Source organism: Lithobates pipiens, unplaced genomic scaffold, assembly GCF_037356315.1.
Source record: "Lithobates pipiens isolate NorthernLeopardFrog02 unplaced genomic scaffold, aLitPip1_a1.2 Scaffold_8, whole genome shotgun sequence".
NCBI classification, from domain to species: domain Eukaryota; kingdom Metazoa; phylum Chordata; class Amphibia; order Anura; family Ranidae; genus Lithobates; species Lithobates pipiens.
In genome coordinates this window covers 228,372,808-228,391,459 of record NW_027507903.1, presented here as the reverse complement: position 1 = coordinate 228,391,459, position 18,652 = coordinate 228,372,808, and the positions used below count along the sequence as shown (strand labels likewise).

The 18,652-nt window shown below is 41.5% G+C and overlaps 1 protein-coding gene across 1 annotated transcript in view; it reads left to right on the top strand.

Annotated features, from left to right (window-relative positions):
- The first annotated feature begins 5,238 nt into the window (after positions 1–5,238).
- LRIG3 (leucine rich repeats and immunoglobulin like domains 3) overlaps positions 5,239–18,652 on the top strand; it is a 41,203-nt gene continuing 27,789 nt past the window's right edge. Inside the window, exon 1 of the mRNA XM_077473401.1 lies at positions 5,239–5,632. Within this exon, the coding sequence (XP_077329527.1) occupies positions 5,457–5,632 (176 nt within the window). The 5' untranslated portion in view covers positions 5,239–5,456. The remainder of the gene's footprint in view (positions 5,633–18,652) is intronic.

Genomic DNA, 18,652 nt, shown 5'->3' with positions numbered 1-18,652 from the left:
TGCGTAGTAGCCAATCGGCTTCTAACTTCAGCTTCTTCAATTAGGCTTTGTCAATAAAACCTGGAAGCTGATTGGTTTCCCTGCAGAGCTGCACCAGATTTTGCGCTCTTCGATTTTAGTAAATAACCCCCCAATGTGTTTTAGGTAGGACAAAAATAAAAGCAAAATGTGCACTATTGCTTCTGGGCTGTATTACGAGTACACACAACAAATAACATACACATATGTGATATCGCTGCTATTGTCGGGAGCAGGAGAAGTTATTTTGGGTTGTTCTTTGCTGGTAGGTTATGGTATTAACAAGTAATATACAGCTTTTTTGTTTTTTTTGTTTTTTTAACTATTTTGGGCTAGTTTTCCTTTGATAATAATAAAAAAATCAGGAGATACAGTATCTGTTACCATTTACCACCAAATGAAAGCCCAGCTTGTCCTGAGAAAAAACAAGGTATAATCCACCTAGATGTACAAAATAATTGTGATGATATGTACTGATTACTAAGGCAGGCCTGGTACACATTTCTTTCCTGCAGCCACAGGTTGCAGGCATTCAGTGTGCAGCTCTGCTTGTACATCTGCATGCATTTGTAATGCATTTGTTCATGTTTGCAGTGCATTTTTAGGTATTATGATTTTTTTGCTGTGTGTTTATGTGCATTCTAAAAGAAATGCAGCCTAGTGTTCTTTTTTTTTTTAACACACATGAAAGCACCGCAAAGCGGGTTTCCGAGTTATTTTTCTTAGATATTGCATCTGGAGTGAATGAGCCCTTATAAATATTGGAAATTACTTCTGAAATCAAATGAACATTTTAAAGCTTTTTTTTGTGATTGGATCTACATTAGGGCTGGGTCACACCACAATTTCTGCGTTTCTGGGTGCGTTTCTGCATGCACATTTTTTCTATGCATTCCACTGCGTTTTTTTTTTGTGTTGTTGATGCATTCCGAAGCATTTTTGATGTGTTCCAGTGTGTTTTTCCCCTCTTTTTTTTCTTCATCTAAATTGGAGACAATTGAAGACACGTGCATTCTGGTGCATTTTTGTTGCGTTTTGCCATGTTCCAGATACATTCTGTACAGAAAAAAATGCAACATGCACTACTTTTGTTGACTGTACTGGTGTGAGCCAGGGTCACTATGTTAAACACTGTCCATGCGTTTTTGATGCAGAATACAAAAACACACTGGACTGCATTATGGTGTGAACCACCCCAAACTGTTCATTTACACTCTACACAAGGCCTTGCAGCGTACACATGCATTTGCAAATGTGTGCTAACTAAACCCGTGCTTTTAACAGACAGTTAGACAGGTTCATTTGGTTGGTCATCAGACTGGTTGGTGAGTTGGGCTATGGAATTGTCTTTGTTTTATACTCTACACACATTTGTAATGCATTTGCGGTGCATTTACTGTATGTGCGCTTTTAGGCTTTATGATTTTTTTTTTTTTTTTTTACTGAGTTTCATTTACATGTGCCTTGCAGTGTTTATGTGCGTTTCAGTACATTTATGTGTGAAAAAAGCCGCATGCTGTACTTTTTTAATTTAATTTTTTTAATTACACACAAAAGCACTGCTATAGTGTGAACTAGGCTAAAGCTGGGTACACACTACAAGTTTGTTTTTGTTTTTCGTACAACCCAGCGGGTTGAAGGAAAAAAAACTCTCAGCTCCGGCCGGAGCCGCTGTACTAACCATGAAAGGTTAGTGCAGCGATCTCCCCCAATGGGCTGTTGTGTTTTGACGGGGGGCAGCCCAAGCACTCTGATCAGCGCTCACTGCCATTGGCCGGTCGGCTTTTGTTGGACAAACCAACATACACATGGACCAAATGTCTGACATTTTTATTTATTTATTTTTGATGTCTCCCGGCATTTGTCCTGTTTGTACCCGGTTTTATTGAAATAGAAACATAGAATAGTGACGGCAGAAAAAGACTGAGTAGTCCATCGAGTCTGCCTGTTTTTTTTTCCGTTACCTTTTTTGTTTGAGTATAGATCTATGTTTGTCCCATAGTCATTTTTCTTGGATGTGCGTTTGTACTGTGTTTAAAAACACGTTTGACTGCATCTGGTGTAAACGAGTCCTTCTAAATATTGACAATGACTTCTCCATAGATGAAATTTTTGTGATTGGATTTATGTCTGCTTTAATCACTGTGTGTTTATATGTTGATTGTGAAGGCAAACAAAGAACTTTTATGTTTACAGAATGAAACATAATATAAATAGAAAAGCAGAAAAACATACAATAGTGTAAAATGTAATATAAATAGAAAAGCAGTAAGGTTCGGATCACACTGGAGCGAAGTCACCTGACAAGTCGCGCTCCATTCAGTGCAATGGAACCATTTGGAGCGACTCAAGAAAAAGGTTCCTGCACTACTTGAGGGTGACTTCGGAACGGCTTGCATTGACTGTTTGCAAGCCAGGCTGGAGTTGTGCTGTGCGGGGCAGCTTCAAAGTTGGGTGACTCTGAAACCACCCCAGTGTGAACCCAGCCTTGTACCCCTTTCACACTTCTACGACCTGAAAGTCACAAGACTTTCACGAGGCTTGAAGCATTTCCTCTGTAATCTTGAGGTCTATGGACCTCAAGTTGCATTAAAGTTGGACCAAAGTAGTGTAGGGACCACTTTGAAGTCACTGTGACTTGAAGTTGCACAGATATGAACGTACGCATTGGAAATCATGGGCTACATCTTGTCATATGACTTTGCAGTCCCAAGTTGCAGGGCAAGTCGCACAAAAGGGAAAGGGGCCTAAAAAATGACATGGAGGTTATTAACGAAAGGCAAATCCACTTTGCACTACAAGTGCAAAGTGCACTTGGAAGTGCAGTCGCTGTAAATCTGAGGGGTATATCTGAAATGAGGAGAAGCTCTGCTGATTTTATTATCCAATCATGTGCAAGCTAAAATGCTGTTTTTTTTATTTTCCTTGCATGCCCCCCTCGGATCTACAGTGACTGCCCATCCAAGTGCACTCTCAGTGCAATTTCAAGTGCATTTTGCACTTGTAGTTTGCACTTGTAGTGCAAAGTGGATTTGCCTTTCATAAATAACCCCCATGTGTAAAATTTAATTTAAGTAGAAAAGCAATAAAACATAAAATAGAGTAAAATGTAATATAAGTAGAAAAGAAGTAAAAACATAAAATAGTGTAAACCATAATATAAATAGATAAGGATTAAAACATAAAATAGTGTAGAATTATTTTTTTGCTTATAAACAAAAAATAGTGTAACATTTAACATAATAAGAGAAGCAATAAAACATAAAAGAGTTTAAAATGTAACATGATTAGAAAAGCAATAAAACATAAAATAGTGTAAAATTGAATATAGTTTGAAAATCAGTAAAACTTAAAATTGTGTAAAATGTTATACAATTAAAAAAGCAGTAAAACATAAAGGAGTTTAACCACTTCCCGACCAGTGCACGACGATGTACGTCGACAGAATGGCACGGGCAGGCATATTGGCGTACAGGTACGTCCAATATTCGATGCCGCCCTGCCATCTGGTCGGAACCCCCGTGAGTCCGGTCGCGGGACCCGCGGACTCGATCGCCGCGGGCATCCCCGCGATCGTCTCACGGAGCGGCCGAATGGAGGAAATGCTGTGTAAACAACATTTTTCCATTCTGCCTAGCAACTAGTGATGCTGATCTCTGCTCCATGTGATTGGAGCAGAGATCAGTGTACACTAAATGAAAGCCCAACCCCCCCACAGTTAGTAACACACCCCTAGGAACACTTAAGCCCTACACTGCCACCCACTGGTTAACCCTTTCACTGCCAGTGTCATTTACACAGGAATCACTGCATTTATATAGCAGTGATTACTGTATAAATGACAATGGTCCCAAAAATGTGTCAAAAATGTCCGATGGGTCCCCCACAATGTCGCAGTCACAATAAAAATCGCAGATCGCTGTCATTACTAGTAAAAAAAAAATAATAAAAAATTATTAATAAAAATGCTATAAAACTATCCCTATTTTGTAAACGCTATAACTTTTGCGCAAACCAATCAATAATCGCTTATTGCGATTTTTTTTACCAAAAATATGTAGAAGAACACGTATCGGCCTAAACTGAGGGAAAAAAATGTTTTTTTATATATTTTTGGGGGATATTTATTATAACAAAAAGTAAAAAATAATGCGTTTTTTTCAAAATTGTCGCTCTATTTTTGTTTATAGCGCAAAAAATAAAAACCGCAGGGGTGATCAAATACCACCAAAAGAAAGCTCTATTTGTGGGAAAAAAAGGACGTCAATTTTGTTTGGAAGCCACGTCGCACGACCGCGCAATTGTCAGTTAAAGCGACGCAGTGCCGAATCGCAAAAAGTGGTCTGGTCTTTGACCAGCAAATCGGTCCGGTCTGAAAGTGGTTAAAATGTAATATGATTAGAAAAGCAATAAAACATAAAAAAGTTAAATTTTATATAATAGAAAAGCAATAAAACATAGAATAGTGTAACATTTTATAGAAGTAGAAAAGCAGTAAAACATAAAAGAGTTTAAAATGTTATATAATTATAAAAGCAAAAAAAAATTAAATTGTGTCAATTGTAATATAATTAGAAAAGTAGTAAAACATAAAACAGTGTCATTTTTTAAATAATTATAAAAGCAATACAACACAAAATAGTGTAAATTTTAATAGAAATAGAAAAGCAATAACACATACAATAGTGTACAAGTGTATATAAATAGAAAAGCAATAACACATACAATAGTGTACAAGTGTATATAAATAGAAAAGCAATAAAACATAAATAGTGTAAAATGTAATATAGATAAAGCAATACAACATAAAATAGTGTCAATTTGAATATAAATAGAAAAGCAATAACACATACAATAGTGTACAATTGTATATAAATAGAAAAGCAATAAAATATAAAATAGTGTAAATTTTAATATAAATAGAAAAGCAATAAAACATATAATAATGTACAATGTAATATAGATAGAAAAGTAACACAACATAGAATAGTGTAAAGTAAAAAATAAATAAATAGTAAAGCAATAAACCTAACATAAAGATAAAGCAGCATGCTGTATGATATGTAGATGGTAGTTGTCCTCCTAGGTGAGGTCACACCACTGATGGCTTATCATGGGTGATCTGTGTCCTCTTGTGATGGAGAGGTGTGAGGTGGAGGGCTGTAATCTCTTCCCTCTCCCCATCCCCCCACAGCACTGACTTGTTTTCATCACGTGAGGGGGGCTGCGCTGACCAATCGGAGGAGAGCCCAGCACCCTTCCCTGCAGAGCCAGGGGTACAGGAGGGGGAAAGTTTGCAGATCGGAGTTGGAGTTTTGTACGCTCGGATTTGAGGGAGTTGAGTGGCTGAGTGTGCGAGGTATGCACGGATCCCGGCCCGGGGAAACGACTGCCTGCTAGAGCTGGATTTCACCGTGCCGGGACCCAGGAGGCGGAGAATGGCGCTGATAGTAGCGGTCGCGGCTTTGCTGGGCTTCCAGAGCTTTGCGCTCGGCCTGATCGCTGATCGGGGGTCCTGTCCGCCCCCATGTCGGTGTCTGGGAGATCTGCTGGATTGTAGTCGTGGAGATCTACACATGGTGCCCGATCGGCTGCCTGGATGGGCTGTGCAACTGTAAGTGTAGCTGGAAATGTTATGGGGGGGGGGGTGTAGTGTAAAAGAAGGGGGGGCACGGGTCTACTTCATCGCTTCCCAATAGAAGATCGGACACTGTGTCTGTGGGGGTGACCCATCTCTGATACACAGATCTCTAGGTACACATGGTGAGCCCCATGGGGGGGAGAAAAGAAGAGATGGTAAAGATATGTCTAGGCAAGGTACAGATGTTGGCCATTGTCCATCTTGGAAATACCAATATAGATGTCTCCTGAAGGTACATATGTTGGTAACTTGGCCACATTCCAGTGTCACTCTTGTCTAATAATGGTACATATGTTGGTTGTATAGCCATTCCCATGGTCAATCATGGAAGAAGACATGTAGACATCTAGTGATTGTACAGATGTCGGTAATATAACTGTTTTCCATGGGTGGTCTTGGAAATAAATATACATATCCAGGTTTGAAGGTACAAATGTTGATAGTTTAGCCTTTCACAATTTCCCATCTTGGATATGTGCATATAGATTCCTAGTGAAATTTCAAATGTTGGTCAATTAGCCATTTCCCATTGTCTGTCCTGTAAATAGGAATATAGATGTCTAATGAAGGTACAGATGTTGGAAACTTAGCCATGTCCAGATGTTAGTCCAGTGTAATAGAGGTACATAAGTTGGTAGTATAGCCTATTGTCCTTCTTGGAAGTGCGTGTGTGTATATATATATCTATCTATCTATCTATCTATCTATCTATCTATCTATCTATCTATCTCTCTCTCTCTCTCTCTCTCTCTATATATATATATATATATATATATATATATATATATATATTCTCTAATGAAGGTACAGATGTTGGTACCAAAACCTACATATAGATGTTTTGAGGGTACACGTGTTCCATTATCAGTCTTGGAAATACGCAATTAGACATAATGAAGGTACACATGTTGGTAGTGTAGCTGTTCTCATTGTCAGTCTTGAAGGTGTACATTGGTGTATAGATGTCTAATAAAGTTACAAATGTTGGTAGTGTAACCATTTCCCATTTTCAGTCTTGTAATAGATGAGTATAGCCATTTCCATTAGCAAACTTGAAAATGTACATGTTGATGTCAGAGGGTATATATGTTTGGTAGTATAGCTTTCTATTGTCATGCTTGGGCATTGTAAAGTGTATGAAGTATCATGTGATAACGACCTAGAAGTAAAAGATTGTGGCTTCCTAGCATTAGTGACAGTCAATGTTCAATTATTCTGAATTGACTTCCCTTTAATTTCTTAGTTGCAGGTCTAATGGAGTTCCCAAATAGCTCCAGGCCCTCTTTCTACCATTGTGTACATTTGTAGTCACAAAATACCTGGTCATAGAGGGTGACAATGGCTCATTTCAAATGTGCAATTACCATCAAAGCTCTGTGTATAACAAACCTGTATTGTGTGAAGGGCAGTCATGTGTAGTACCCCATAGAAGCTCAGATGGAAGTTCCCACCCACTAAGAATCATTGAAGATTTGTGCTTTATTCTGTATTGCATTTTGTGTACTGCTGTCCTACATAATTCCTGTAAATATGTTTTTTTTTTTTTTTGCAAGATTGCTTTAGTTGTTTTTGTCCTAATATTTTAGTGAATGTAAAATAAAGCAGGTTGTCTTTTGAAAACGTTAGTGATATTCTTAGGTGACCCATAACTGTACTAACTTGTGTTTTATATGGCTTGTCTTGCTCAGTACCTATCTACAATTTTTATTACCTACTGGTGGCATTCAAGAGTTTAAGTGACCGATAACTGCACTGTTGTATTTATTATGAAGCATTCTACCCTGGGCCTATCTGTACTTCTTAGTACATACTGGTGGCATTCAAGAGTTTAAGTGACCGATAACTGCACTGTTGTATTTATTATGAAGCATTCTACCCTGGGCCTATCTGTACTTCTTAGTACATACTGGTGGCATTCAAGAGTTTGTCGTTTAAATCAGGGGTCTCAAAACTTTCTAACGAAAGCGCCAGTTTACTTCTGACTTTAGGGGGGCCAGACTGTGCCTCATGGGAGTAAACAATGCCCGTTCTTTGGTATTAGGAGGAGATATAATTGATGTCAGTGGGAGGAAATGTGCCCCATCCTTGGTGTCAGTGGGAGGAACAGTGCCCCATCCTTGGTGTCAGTGGAAGGAACAGTGCCCCATCCTTGGTGTCAGTGGAAGGAACAGTGCCCCATCCTTGGTGTCAATGGAAGGAACAGTGCCCCATCTTTGGTGTCAGTGGGAGCAACAGTGCCCCATCCTTGGTGTCAATGGAAGGAACAGTGCTCCATCCTTGGTGTCAGTGGAAAACCTAGTACTTCCCCATCCTTGGTGTCAGTGGAAGAACTAGTAGTAGTGCCCCATCGTTGGTGTCAGCGGAAGAAATAGTAGTGCCTCATTGTTGGTGTCAGTGGAAGACATAGTAGTGCCCCATCGTTGGTGTCATTGGAAGAAATAGTAGTGACCCTTCGTTAATGTCAGTGGAAGAAATAGTAGTGCCCCATCGTTGGTGTCAGTGGAAGAAATAGTAGTGCCCCATCGTTGGTGTCAGTGGAAGGAATAGTGCTCCATTAGTGTCAGTGGCAGGAATATTGCCTCAAGAGCTGGATAAAGGTAAGCAAAGGGCCGTAGTTTGGAGACCACTGGTTTAGATGATCTATTACTACTGTTTTGTAGTATTTACTATGGGGCTTTGGCCACTCCGAACTTATCTGTACTTTTTATTACATACTGGTGGCATTCAAGAGTTTCAGGTGACCCATAACTTTACTAGCTTGTAATATTTTATTATGTGCGTGTTCCACTCAGGACCTATCTGCAATACTTATCACATACTGGTGGTAATCAAGAGTTTATTGTTTAATCACAAGGAGCCTATGAATAAGTTAGGTATGTAGTATGATGCTGATTGTTTAGTCCATACGAATGAAGTAAGACTTTCCATAAGCTGTTATTATCCAGTCTTGTTAACATTTGAGTGGATTTTTTTTTTCAGCTCCTTGAAAAACTCTGGTGTCCTTGACAGTCTTTGACTTTTTGGTGTTACTCATTGTATTATAACTCCACACCAAGGGCTTGTAGGTCTTAACACAGTTTTTTGAGCAGCTAAAAGAGAGAAAAAAAAAAAAAGTGTGCACAGACTCAACCCAGCAATATAGCAATTTGTCAACCGAATTCTTAGCACACCTTGGTAGTGTAACCCAAAACCTTCATCTGGAGAGCATTTTGTTCTGTGCTGCACCGATCTACAGCTATGTAATTATTCTCCTGTCACAAAATTACATTCCCCTAAGCTTCAGGTTTCCATTTCTAATTTGTAACATTTTGCTATTTTTGTTTTTTATTATTTTTTATTTTTTCAGTGTCTGAACGTTTTGTTTTATTTTTCTTCATTTCTAACAAGGCAAAGTATACATTGTTTCTTTTTACTAATTTACTAATACAAAAAAAAGTATTTACTTTGTTTTTATTAGACATTTTATTGTTGCTGAAACAAATGAAAGTTTACAAGGAGGTTTTCGCCTTTTTTTTTTTTTTATGGTTTCCATCCTTTTTAATTACATGACGCCACTTTTGTGGAGTAAAACACGCTATTGTAGTGGTTTTAGTTTTATGGAGGAAGTGTTTTGAATTTTTTTTTTTATGCCAACTACATGTAGATGGCGCAGAGGTTGGCAGCAGTTTTGATTTTATCCTTTCACCGCCTTGATGAAGAGCGTAAAGCTTCTTATGCATTACGTTTAGAAATGTTACACCGGGAAACTTCTTCTGTATGACTTGTGTTATGTTGATTGGATCTAAGGATGGAATACACTGTAGTCTTGAGGTTTTGTTTCTTGTTGGATGCTGTAATGATGTATTCAGCTGATGGCATTCATGTGTAATATGTTAATTTGAATGTAGGGAATGCAATTTACACACATCAACTCCTGCTGTGTGCCACTCAAGTGACTGTACAGAAGTGTTCAGGAAGGAGGAGGAGGCATAGGCCCCCTCCCAGGGAGAATTCAATTGTAAAGAGTCATAGTCACACTGAATTACTTTCCTTTCTATTAGGAGTGATACATGTTACAGCTGTGCAAACTTTTACATACTGAGGTTAGGAAGCCAGAAAGTTCTGGGTAGTTTTAAAACTTTTTATGTTCTTTGTGTTTTAGGGCTGCAACTAACAATTATTTTCATAATCGATTTGTTGGCTGATTATTTTTTTGATTAATCGAGAAAACAAAATCATAAAAAAGTAACATGTTTTTTTATTTTATTTTTATTTAAAATAATAATGAAAAAAACTAAGTTTTACACAGGTATACACAGGTCATATACACTATTTACCCCAGGAACACCAATGATGGGGCACTATTTCCCCCCCAGGAACACCATTGATGAGGCACTATTTCCCCCCAGGAACACCATTGATGAGGCACTATTTCCCCCCAGGAACACCATCGATGAGGCACTATTTCCCCCCCAAGAACACCAATGATGGGGCACTATTTCCCCCCCAAGAACACCAATGATGGGGCACTATTTCCCCCCAGGAACACCAATAATGGGGCACTATCCCCCCCCCCGAACACCATTGATGGGACACTATTCCCCCCACTCCCAGGAACACCATTGATGGGACACTATCTACCCCTGGAACACCATTGATGGGGCACGATTCTGCCCCCCCAGGAACACCAATGATGGGTCACTATCCCCCCCCCAGGAATACCAATGATGGGGCACTATTCCACCCACAAGTACCTATGATGGGGCACTATTTCCCCACCCCCTCACAGGAAAACCATTGATGGGGTACTATTCCACCCACTGGAACACCAATGATGGGGTACTATTCCACCCCCTGGAACACCAATGATGGGGCACTATTCCCCATCCCCCGTAACACCAATGATGGGTCACTATTCCCCCCCAGAACACCAATGATGGGGCACTATTCCACCCCCTGTAATACCAGTGATATGATGGGGCACTAACCCCCCTCCCCCGTAACACCAATGATGGGGCACTTGTCCTCCCAGAAATGACTAAATAAATGTTTTGCCATTGTATGAATGTTTTGCCACTGAATTTTAAAAGTAAGCCACTACCTTATCGTAGCTCGCCGCTAACCGCTGCTTCTCTCCTCTCCCTGTTCCCTTGAGGCAGGAAATCGGGCAGGGTTGAGAATACCCCACTGACATCAGCGAGAAAAAGAGAGAGGCGGGCGTGCCCAGTCACATGAGCGCCACTTTGAGAAAGCGGCTTGTACACAGGGGATTAAGTAACACTCAGACGGTGGCAGGACTGACAGGCACCCCTCTGCACATGTGCCCCACCACTGTAACCCCCTGCTCATCTCTCCCACCAATGTACCTCCTTTCTCCTCTGCCCCGCCACTGTACCCCCTGTACATCTGCCCTACCTCTAAACCCCTTGCTCTTCTGCCCAACCACTGTAACCCCCTGCTCATCTGTCCCACAAATGCACCTCCTTTCATATCTGCCTCACCGCTGTAGCCCCCCTGCTCTTCTGTCCCACCGCTGAACCCCTTTCTCATCTGCCCCAACATTGAACCCCCCCTGCTCATCTGCCCCATCACTGTACCCCCCCCCCCCCCGATTTTCTGTCCCACCACTAAACCCCTTCTCATCCTTCCCACCACTGTACCTCCTGCACATCTGCCCCACCACTGTACCCCCTTGCTCATCTGCCCCACATCAATGTACCCCTTTTATCATCTGCCCCACCACTGTACCTCCCTGCACATCTGCTCCACCACCATATCTCCATGCTCTTCTGTCTCACTAATGAATCACTTTCTCATCTGTCCTAACACTGAACCCATCTATCTGCTCATCTGCCCCAACACTGAACCACCCTGCTCATCTGCCCCATCACTGTAGCCCCCTGCTCTTCTGTCCCACTGCTGAACCCCCTTCTCATCTCTTCCACTACTGTACCGCCCTGCTGCACATCTGCATCTGTCCCATCGGTCTACCCTCCTGCTCTTCTGTCCCACCTCTGAACCCCTCCAGCTAATTTTTCCCCACCACTGTACCCTCTTCTCATCTATGATATGTGTGATATGCAGAATGGTGAAAGGAAGAAGAGATGAGACACATCTACCTGTCCTGGCACACTCACCCTGCTGATCCATCTCTCTGGAATGGATGAGCTCAGGTCAGGGGCATTTTCTGAAAGCAGTGGGCCTGTGTGCAGGATCATGTCTGCTGAGAAGCATAGGCTCATTTATGACCAACTAATAAACCAATACCTTGCCCCCCCCCAAAAGAAAGACAGGGAAGCTGATTAATTTGGTAATAGGGCAAGGCCACAGCTTTATTGAACTTTTCAAAAGTACAACTTTTCAAATGTACCAAACAACAATGCCAATCACAGTATACTATGAGCACCCATAAAACATAAACTCACATAGTCTAAGAGGCCTGTCCTTACTATCAGTGCCAGACAGGCATTAGACTGACCCCAGAATGTAACTTGAGGGCATAGCCCATAAAGCAACATCAATTGCTGGCAAGTTCAAAACCGCCAATAAAGCGGTGACAAAACATCACAATGGGCGGGACGGTGGGCAACTCTTGTAACAGCTGAATCTCCTCTGTGAATGTGCCCCAGCGTAGCCTTTTGCTAGAGTTCAGGCTCCACCCAGTCACCTCAGGTCTTTGTAGCCAATCCTAAGGCAGCTACTTAACTTCCCTTTTTAGGTTCACACTCACAGTGATGCCATGCTTCCAGCAGTCACGGCTTCCTTTCCCTAAGGACGGTTCAACTAGCCTTCATAAGTTGGGCTCCCGCAGCTGAGAAAAAGTTGGTCGCTCTGAGCCGCAGCAAGAGTTGGGTGTGATTTTCATTGCGCTGAATGCTGGCTGTGGCTTAAAGGGACATAGAGTGTAGGGTTTCAGTATTAAGTGATGCAAAGGTTCAGAAATAATTTCAACAAAGTTCCTAGAAGCTCAACAGTATTTCCACAAGCTGTCACCTGATTGTGGTTTTCTTAATTACAGTGAAATCCCTTCTTTCTGAGATTGGTAGTGGAAACCAAGTCATCTTCCTCCAGATGGTGGGCAGGGCTAGCAGAATTGTGATTGGCTTAAGCAGTGGCCAATGACAGTCCTCCTCCTGGAAATAGGGACCGCCCCCCCTCCCCCCAGCAGAACTGCACCCAATCTCTTTCCCATCACAAAAGCTGACGATTGCAGCTACAGCAAAGTTAGAGAACCAAACAATATTTCCCATATTTTACAATGTGTGGGGGCACAGTGCCTCCCCCTCAGTGCAGGTGCATCATGAAGAACTCTGAAATTGGAATTCATTAGTGTCTTACTGACGCTTCCCTGAGCTGCTCTGTTGATGGGGAGGTAGTTGAGTGGCGGCAAAAGAGGCTTTGCGTGTTGCTTGCGGCACCAGTCCTGGGGTTTGCCTACCCTTGATGTACATTAAACCAAGGATGTTCAAGTGGAATTTTAGCTGGAACCAGTCCGTGTCCGCTCCACTATGCAGCGTAGACGTGGACACAGTCTGCTGTTCTCTATGGGGAAGTCGATCTGCCAGATGGATGGGGAACAATCTTCATTCATCTGTTTTTAGTGCACCAAATTGTATTGGTGCTGGTAGATGTCAGTGAACAGGTGTCCGCTGACATCTGCCACTCCATAGAGAACAATGGTTGGTCCATACAGGTCCTCCTGAAAAATGGACAGGTGGACCTGATTGGTCTACTGGCGTAAAAGGGGCCTAATAAGGCAAAAAAATTACAGGGATTCAAAACCAGTTATTGGCAATGGATGACAGAACCCTGATGGGAGAAATCTGCTTAAATAATATATGGAACAGAGTTGATGTTGAGCTATGTTAGCTCCAGTGAAGTATTTACTAGGCAGGCCCATGTAGACTGGTGGGAAGAGTGCCGGTGTTCTGCCAAAAACTGTCACCCCATCATAAAGTGTCTGCCCGTACTGCACAGGCGCAGTGCTTGCACAGTACGGAGGACAAGGAGATGCCGAAAGTCTCTGAAGAAGAACGGCGCATTCGCACTGAGTCCAGGTTCAAGCCCCATCATCCAAGTGGACATACGGTAGCACTTAGTAACAGTGCCCCTCATAGGCTCGCTTCGCTCGCCACGCTTTGCGCATGGCCTCACTTCACTCTGCAATTTTTTATTCTAACTCTATGTCCACTTGGATGGTGGGGCTTGAACCTGGACTCAGTGCGCAGGCGCCGTTCATCTTCGGAGACTTTCGGCGTCTCTTTGTCCTCCGTGCAAGCGCAGTACAGTGCGGACACTATCCGACGGGGGACAGTTTTCGACACAACACCGGCTAGAACAAGCCTGTAGTAGTAAGTTGAAAGAAACCTGTCAGGAGCAGAATATGGCAACTTTTAAAGATGCATATTACAGGACTGTCATCTTTATTCTTGTTTTACCCTTCAAACAGGCAACAAGGAAAGCATTTGGTAAACAAAATCCACTAGTCTATCCTCTTAACATAGACTAACCTAGAACACCCTACCTAGTTTTTGCTTACCTCACCAGGACAGGCTGCAGCCTCCATTTGGTATTTCCTTTGGGCCAAAATCTGTTTTTCCACGCTGGAGGTACCTGCCTTGTACCGCGTTTTCCTGAAAATAAGACCCGGTCTTATATTCATTTTGGCTACAAAAAACACACTAGGGCTTATTATCAGGGGATGTCTTGTTTATTTACAGTATGCACAACAATCTTCATTTATTCAAATACAGTCATTGCATCTTCTGGAAAAAAATAAAATAAAAAATATCCTGATCCTTTAAACTTTAAAGCATGATAGACAGCACAGTGCTCTTGTTATGTCATTTACCCCTTTCTATGTTCTAAAAAACCTGCAATAAAACAAAATGTTTTTTAAAAAGTTCCTTTGTCCTTGTTAGCTCAGTCAGCATTATGAAATTCTGTAATCCCAAAACCTTAGTTAAAGTCATTGTAAAATTATGTAATCCGTTCTGCAAAAAGATTATATAATGTGCAGTGTGTCTCCTTGTGTAACTTTATTGTGGAAAATACCTTTTTTTTACGGTGCTCACATGATCACGCGGGAGCTCTTCTTCCCCGCTCCGAATACTGCAGAGGAAGGGGCTGAAATCTCAACTGACATCAGCCCGCTCCAAGAGCTGCAGAGGGAGGGGCTGCTGGCATCAGCCGGGATGAGAAGAGCTCTGGTGGGTCACATGAGCACTCAGCCGTGCTGTAAATAAGGTATTTTCCACAATAAAGTCACATTGCACATTTTATACTCTTTTTTTTTACAAATAGATTACATGATTTTACAAGGGCTTAACTAGGGTTTATTTTCAGGTTAGGGCTTATATTGCAGCCATCCCCGAAATTCACGCTAGGTCTTATTTTGGGGGTAAGGCTTATTTTCAGGTAAACAGAGTAAGTTCTCAAAAACTTAAATGGGGCCATACTCCTACATTGTGAGCCCCAATAGATGTTAATAGAGCTGTATACCAAGTGTCTCTAGTCTTAGATTACATATACAAATCTTTAGGGGCACATTTCACAGGTACAACCGGTACTAAAAATTTTGCCCTGGAGCAGGTCAATTAACTCTTCTTAGTTATTTCCAGGCGTGAAAAACCTGTAGGGCAAGCAAATTGTAAGGACACCACTAAACTATCCTCTGCAAAAAAAAAAAAAACATCTTTAGGTGTATTCTAAAAGACTTTGTATGTCTCTTTAGCAAAAAAAGGTCTTGCTTACACCACCTGTGGCACATATACAGTGCATTATACCTCTTGACCTGCTCCTATTCTCTGTAAGATACCAGTATGATGTAACTTCTACATATGCACACAGGGGTTGCACCTTTATTGGTCACTTTGTGGCCAAAGAGAGAAGACGCCATACAATGCATTGAAAGAAGACAATTATTATGACAGGACTTGCCGCGGCTTATTATCTTTGGCTACACTTTTATGGCTTTTCTTGAAGAATTTCTGACTTATGCTGGCCACACATTATACAATTTTTCTTGTTCAATTTCCTTTAGATTTACCGTCAACTACATAGTGTGAGGGCCTGCCAGATTGCATACAGGTTAAAAGTGTTTAGGTTTGACCTCATATTATGTGGTTTTGGTAAATCCTAAAGGAAAATTGTACAAGAAAATTATATAATGTATGACCAGCTTTAAAAGACCTTATGTGCGAGCTCCAGATTCACAATTGCTTGAAATTGAAGCTGTTCTAATATTGACCTGGCACCATCTATAGCAGTGGTATGGAAAATTGAAATCTAAGCCCACGTACACACGGTCGGAGATTTTGCCAACCAAATCCGTCGGATTTTGCCCGTCGGATTTAGTCCGACGGATTGTGTCCGAAACTGTTGCATACACACGGTCGGGCCAAGTTGGCGAAAAATCCGATCTTTCAGAACGTGATGACGTAATTTCGTTACGATGGGACTACATTCAGGCTAGTAGCCAATAGCTTTGATGTAGGAATTTGATCTGAGCATGCGTGGCACTTGGTCCGATGAAAATGCTCTACACATGATCGGATTAGGTCCGTCCGGCCCAGTTGGTTGGGAAATATTTCCAACATGTTGAAAAATTGGGTCGGACGGAGATTCGGACGGAATCAGTCCGATGCATACCACACACAGTCAGATTATCTGACGACACGGTCCGATAAGACTCATTCCGACAGATTCTCCGACCGTGTGTACAGGGGCTTAGGATTAGTTAAACTTCATGACTTGGATTGGGAGCCTCTGCTTGGCTGGCTTTTTCTAATTGCTTTTTCTAATCAGCCTACTGGTTGTTCTGGCTGTATACACTTCCTGGTAAGGGGCAATATTTTCCCACCCAGTTGTCGAAAGACTCCTAGAGGGGCACTTCCTCACAATTCCATACAGAAGCAGGTAGAACGTCACAATGTGGGTTGTCCTCTTAAAAGTACTGTTAGCATTCCTCTTTTCCAGAGAATGTACGCAACGATCGCGACAGGAACACCTGTATTTTTCCCAGAGCACCCTGGGAACCTACAAGTAGTAGACTTTGTGGATACAGATTAAGCAGGCTACTGGCTACCTTATTTGAGACCTAATAACCCCCATCCTTGATATAAAGGGACCCAAGAATTCCAGAGCAATATATTATGAATGCTCCCCTGCACAGGGATTAATGCTGCAAGTTGTCACAGGCCTCCTCTTTGACTCCAAGAGCAAGCATATAAATAATTGTATTTTAATACTAACGCACCTTATAGGCTCCTGAAGAAGCGGCTAGGTCGCAAAACATCTAGAACTATACATGAAGGTTTAGTGGGACCCAAGCACCTGAAGGAACCTGAATGATATGGTCTACATCCAGATATGTGTATAAGCCTCCGTGTGTGTGATATGCATTTTTCGTACCATACCTGGGATATGTAGTGCCTAGTAGCATTTCATTATTGATTGGAAATTTTGTATAAGGTTTTATGACATTAACAATAAAAATTAAAGAGGAAGTAAACCCTGATGGGTTTACTTCCTCTTTGATTCCCTGCAAAGGTAAAGCATAATGGACTACTATGCATCGCATAGTAGCCCATTATGTGTCACTTACCTGACACAGGAGCCAGCGATGTCACCGCTGTCCCCTGTAGTCCGGAGCATCCATCTTCTCGGTGGGTCTCGCGGCTTTGTCGAATGACAGCGGCGGAGCAGCGAGACCCACCGAGAAGATGGATGCTCCGGACTACAGGGGACAGCGGTGACATCGCTGGCTCCTGTGTCAGGTAAGTGACACATAATGGGCTACTATGCGATGCATAGTAGTCCATTATGCTTTACCTTTGCAGGGAATCAAAGAGGAAGTAAACCCATCAGGGTTAATGTCACTCAGTGCACCTGCGCGCCGATGTAGACAGCGGTGCCTGTATTTTGGCAAATATCTCCTAAACCGTGTAGGTTTAGGAGATATTTCTTGGACCTACAGGTAAACCTTAATCTAGGCTTACCTGTAGGTCAAAGTTGGTTGTAAGGGTTTACAACCACTTTAATATTTTTAAATTCCATACCTTTGACATTTAAATTACTGTGCTTATTTTCACGTTCAACATAAGGGCAGTGTAGGAATTTGTTTGAGACTATGTTTTTTGTTTTTGTTTTTTTTCCTCTTTTTTATTTTTTATTTTAAATATATGAAAGCTAAACTTTTCTTTAGGTTTTTAGAGTTAATGGCACATTTTTTTCTTTTTTTCTGTAGAGCTGTGCGATGCCAGTACATTTGCTGTTTACATAGCTGCAAACTTGCATATGTGTCAAATAAACACACATCTTGCAAGGCAGATTCAGTTCTGTTGTTCTTTTCAAGCTAACATTCCTCAAATTCATTCAAGAGCATTGCATCTGTGTAAATAAGCTGCGAGTTGAAGACAGATACCCCACTGTGTTTACTCAATTAACAGCTGTGACATTTGGCCCTGGAGTCACAGGACTACATCTCTGTGGGTGTGAGGGACACATGTGGTCAGGCTGTTGTACAAACAGAGCTCATGCACAAAAAAAGTGCAAATAGAATGTTGTAAATTGAAAAAAGTGGATAAAAAAAAGTGAAATGTATATGCAAAGTAGTCAAGGTTATTATACAAAAAAAATATGCTATTGAAAGAACTTTTTTTTTTATGTTCTTTCTTTTTTTATAAGCAGAGGTTGCTTTTAGCAAGTGTTGATTTTTCCTGCAAGAGTCAAGTGTGCCAACTCCACTCAGCACTCTGAATCCGAAACCTCCCTGTTGGTGAGGAGGACCATCTTATTAAAGGAAGCAAAGGGAGGCAGAAGGGGCAAATGGCCAAGCTCACAGAAAACCTTTATTTGAATCTAACTTCATTGGCGTATATTTCTGGAGATACGGATTGTTTTGACATGTAGTTTATACTCAAGCTATCCTTGAGCTTAACAATCCCTGTCTTTAAAATAAATTAAACAACTGCTGCTGGCACATACCCGTCTGTTATTGTTGAATCCCAGACA